A 4,472-nucleotide genomic window follows, 5' to 3' on the forward strand; every position below is an offset into this window, starting at 1 on the left:
TTCCCTAGGAATGGTATTTGATGACATTAACGGTGCTGGCTGCATTTCCCGTAGTCAATGCCACTGTACCTATGAAGGTCAAACTTATGCTCCTGGTGCCTCCTTCTCATCTAAATGCAGATCATGGTAAGACACTCCCTTTCTCATACTTTTCTTTTAGGTCCATTACCTGAACATTTTGAAGACAGGGAAAAATTAATAATTTCCCCTTAAAAAGAAATGAGGAACTACTTATGAACCGAAGTTCCTTGATTACACATTTTTAGAGGATACTTAGATCCCTGTTTTCTCCTCACACTTGGAAGCAAAAATTAGTGTTTAGATCTAGGCACTCCAATTTCAAGGCCAATCAAGTAAAGGAGACAATCAAATTCAGGTACTGGAGGTGTTTAAAAAGGTGAATTACTGTGTTACGTTCTTTGCAGCACTACAGTGTAACTAATACTGCGCTGTTCATGTAAATACTACGGAGGACACGACATTTAGGGACATGTTACATTAGACAGAACGGAAGATTATGTTTGAGAGATGTTTCACAGATACGATATTTTCAATATCACTGTAATTACTGAAGTATTATTGCATAAGTGTATGGAAATGCACCTTTCTCTCCATGAATACAAGAAACACAAACATGCATGTTATTTTCCAAGAAATACTTGACGTTTTTGAAGCTTAGCCATGCTAATGGAGATGATGGGCAATCCTTTATCTGCAGCAGAATGGAAGCCAGGTTCACCAGCACTGAATTCTATCACTAATATAAATGTGCCTGCCACATACTCATCCTGCGATTTCAAAGCGATGTTGGTTTCTTTGACAGCATGTTCAACGCTTCAAGGGAAAACTGAAGGCCTCAACTACCCTTATTGTCTCTTATTTAATTGACACTTGCATTACCCAAGGTCACTGAATGTCTTCTTCCTTTCAGTACTTGTGCTGGAGGTGAATGGTCTTGTGTCACCCAGTCATGCCCTGGGACTTGCAGTGTTGAAGGAGGCTCCCACATTTCAACATTTGATGAGAAACATTATTCCTTCTTTGGAGACTGTAGCTATGTCCTAACCAAGGTAAAAATGAGTCACAACCGTCGCTGAAGCAATATGCCAAAGGAAAATGCTTTTTTTTTATTCTAGAATATTGTTTAATTAAAACTCCTGGCAATCACATCAGCATTCTGAAACTTAGAGGGCCAACATGGAGCCTTAAAAAAGATTCATAAGCACTGGGCTTGATCCACAGCAGGAGCGTAGATCAGACTTAGATGTTAAACTCCCCTTTTGGCAGCAACATGTAAAAATCAGATTGTTAGAAGCTCAGGAGGTACAGAAAACCCCTAAACTTGGGCAGAAAAGATCAGAAAGCCCACAATTTTAACATAAACTCCCAGATGGCTGTAATTCTCATCTCAGCTCTCCTCAATCTAATCTTCATTACACCAAGAAAACGCTAAGACATGTTCAGAATCACAGTCTCTGCACGTCTCCTGGTCGTGTCTTGGCCATTACGCACACTTGGAAAATAGCTCACAGGACACAGTCCAGAGAAAACCAGAACCAAGAGCAGAACTGAATTTTGCCTTCATTCAGTAACTTAGTGAACAGCGATTTTAGCTTAACTTTCTCCTATGAGAGGTTATTTAAATGAACATTCCCCACCTGTTAGAAGAATGTCCGAATCACCAGGCTCTTTGATAACCGATTCAGTGCAGAGGAGACTGGAAACAATTTCTCTCCCAGGTAAACATCATAACCAGTGGACGAGAAAGGCACACTGGGAAGTTTCGACATTCAGCTTAGTCTATCTTGCCCTTGAATGGGCAAGAGTAACGGGCAGCTTCCACTGCGCAGACTGCGGGAATGCCAGACTTTGTAACATCATGTGTTAATATAACAAAACAAATCCTTTTAACAATGTATTTTGTTTTCTCCTTCTAGCTCTGTGACAGCAATGAATTCACTGTTCTGGGAGACATCCAGAAGTGTGGTCTGACTGACACCGAGACATGCCTCAAGGGTATAGCCGTCAGCCTGAGTGGAGGACAAACCGTAAGTCACAGACGTAGACACGTAATGTTCTGCAGGGGTGTTTTCACAGCTTGGTAGGCAAGTAGTTTGCAAATGACAACAGCAGAGACAAGAAATCTGCACTGAGTTGTTTTTTTTTTTTGTATCTCCTTTGAGCATTATTCAAAGAACAATTAAGAACAGAGTAGGTACATTGGAAGTCAGGATCCTATTAGTTTTCTGCCATTTCTTTATCTTTGGGCTTTTGTTTGTTTGTTTTGACAGTCAATAGACCACACATTAAATAAAGATTAAGAATTAGTACAGGAATCAAAACATCACCACAGTCTTCCGCTGCTTTTTTTTCCTTAATCTTATCATTTTTGGGCTTTTGTTTGTTTGTTTTGACAGTCAATAGACCACACATTAAATAAAGATTAAGAATTAGTACAGGAATCAAAACATCACCACAGTCTTCCGCCGCTTTTTTTTCCTTTATCCTTATCATAGAAAATATTTGGAAAGGGTTTTAACTTTTCCCACTATGCTTGATAATCACTGCCTTTTCTTGTGGACAGAACATTGTGATCCAGCCTTCCGGCAGTGTGTTTGTGAACATGATCTACACGCAACTGCCATTCTCTGCAGGTAAGTGCCCCTGAAAGACTTTTGGCATTTTGCTTGGTTTTGACTTTAAAATGTTATTACATTGGTTAATCTAAAGCCAAATTGCACCTTTGGTTACACTGCAGTAATCCTACATGGATCACTTTTCCCCCAGTTCTTCAGAAATTGGGATCATATCAAACAGAACTGTAGAATTCCTCTATATAATGAACATTATGTCACTGCTCATCTCCTACACAATGTAACTCGTGTTCTTACACCCCTAGCCAACGTCACCATCTTCAGACAATCATCTTTCTTCATCATCATGAAAACAGCCTTTGGTGTTCAGATTATGTCACTGCTCATCTCCTACACAATGTAACTCGTGTTCTTACATCCCTAGCCAACGTCACCATCTTCAGACCATCATCTTTCTTCATCATCATGCAAACAGCCTTTGGTCTTCAGATACAGGTTCAGCTTTTGCCTCTCATGCAAGTTTTTATAGACTTGGACCCATCGCATAAAGGGCAGACCTGTGGTAAGCGATCTTACCCTAACAACCGCCTTCATCAGCACGTCTCGTTCTGCCAGAGACTTTCACAGCCCATCTGCTCCCTTTTAGGTCTCTGTGGAAACTTCAACGACGTGCAGACAGATGATTTCAAAACCACCAGTGGTGTAATAGAGGGTACTTCAGCTGCCTTTGGCAACACTTGGAAAACTCGGGCAGATTGTCCTAATGCCAAAAATACCTTCGAGGACCCCTGTACCCTCAGCGTCAAAAATGGTAAGCTCAGCGTGTAGTAACCTTTTCTATTCTTCTCAGAAGGAAAGAAGGAATAAACTGATCAACTACCCAGCATTTAGTCAAAATAACTGTGGGCCATTTGCACAAACACTATTTTCCTCAGCTGACACCAGAAGTCTTCAATAAATAATAACGATGATAATATTTTGAATCTTCAAAAATACTCTTTTGGATAAAGAAAGCAAGTGTTTTTGCCAATTTACTTTTAAAAAAGGGAAACTGGAACCATAGAGTGTATCCAGGCTCCATTCCTGGACAGGACTGATGGTCACATAGGAAAAAAGCTGTGCCTAGCCCCACTGAAGGCTGAACTCCGAGTAGTCCTTCCATTGTTAAATGGAGAACCAGACATACAATTCAGAGCTTCAGAGCTCTCGGGCTCCATTTCAGACAATGAAAGATGTAATTTTTGAGCATTCACAAGCCACTGTTCTCTTTTCTGAGATGAGCTAGCATATTTTTAATTCACAGTGTGAGCCTTCTTTTTCAAAATTCAGCTAAGGCTGTCTCAGTGTATTCCATGACAACTACCATGAATTAAGATTGTCCAGTTTATGAAAAGTTCATGTGTCTGTATAAAGGAAGCGAAAGCCTGTGTTTCAGCAAAAGCAGAGCTGAGTTCTGTTGTGAAGCTCAGCTTCCGGAATTCCCTTGCAGGCAGCATAGTTACACTGGGACAAGAGCGTAGACAATGCAGTGCAATAGAAATGCTCACCGTGTTTTCAATTCACAGAGCAGTACGCTCGGCACTGGTGTGGACTGCTCTCTGACACCAAGGGACCGTTTGCGGAATGTCACTCAACAGTGAATCCAGAACTTTACCAGAAGGTAGGTGGCTCTTAGTTTTTTCCTATTTAAAAGAAGAAGACTCAGCTTTCTGCTCCTGAGACCTGAGAGAGTGCTTTGCCTGTTGGGAGGGGATGCATTCGTGATTGTCCTTTTCAAGCCAAGGGTTCACCTCTATCTGCACATCATAGTAACTGCTCCTTTGTACAGGTATCTTTCCTCCCATTCCCAGGAGGATAAACTTGCAGGCATATTCCTGC

General features: G+C 41.0%; 1 protein-coding gene across 1 annotated transcript in view; it reads left to right on the top strand.

The window, feature by feature from the left end:
* Positions 1–4,472, top strand: part of LOC104498816 (mucin-5AC-like) — a gene marked incomplete at its 3' end in the record, with an annotated part of 23,874 nt that overhangs the window by 8,740 nt on the left and 10,662 nt on the right. Inside the window, exons 10-16 of the mRNA XM_010142240.1 lie at positions 9–126; positions 932–1,070; positions 1,938–2,048; positions 2,585–2,654; positions 3,019–3,156; positions 3,241–3,405; positions 4,160–4,254. Coding sequence (XP_010140542.1) covers positions 9–126; positions 932–1,070; positions 1,938–2,048; positions 2,585–2,654; positions 3,019–3,156; positions 3,241–3,405; positions 4,160–4,254 — 836 coding nt within the window. The remainder of the gene's footprint in view (positions 1–8; positions 127–931; positions 1,071–1,937; positions 2,049–2,584; positions 2,655–3,018; positions 3,157–3,240; positions 3,406–4,159; positions 4,255–4,472) is intronic.

The sequence above is a fragment of the Buceros rhinoceros genome, unplaced genomic scaffold, assembly GCF_000710305.1.
Source record: "Buceros rhinoceros silvestris isolate BGI_N320 unplaced genomic scaffold, ASM71030v1 scaffold1848, whole genome shotgun sequence".
In the NCBI taxonomy this organism is placed as follows: Eukaryota; Metazoa; Chordata; class Aves; order Bucerotiformes; family Bucerotidae; genus Buceros; species Buceros rhinoceros.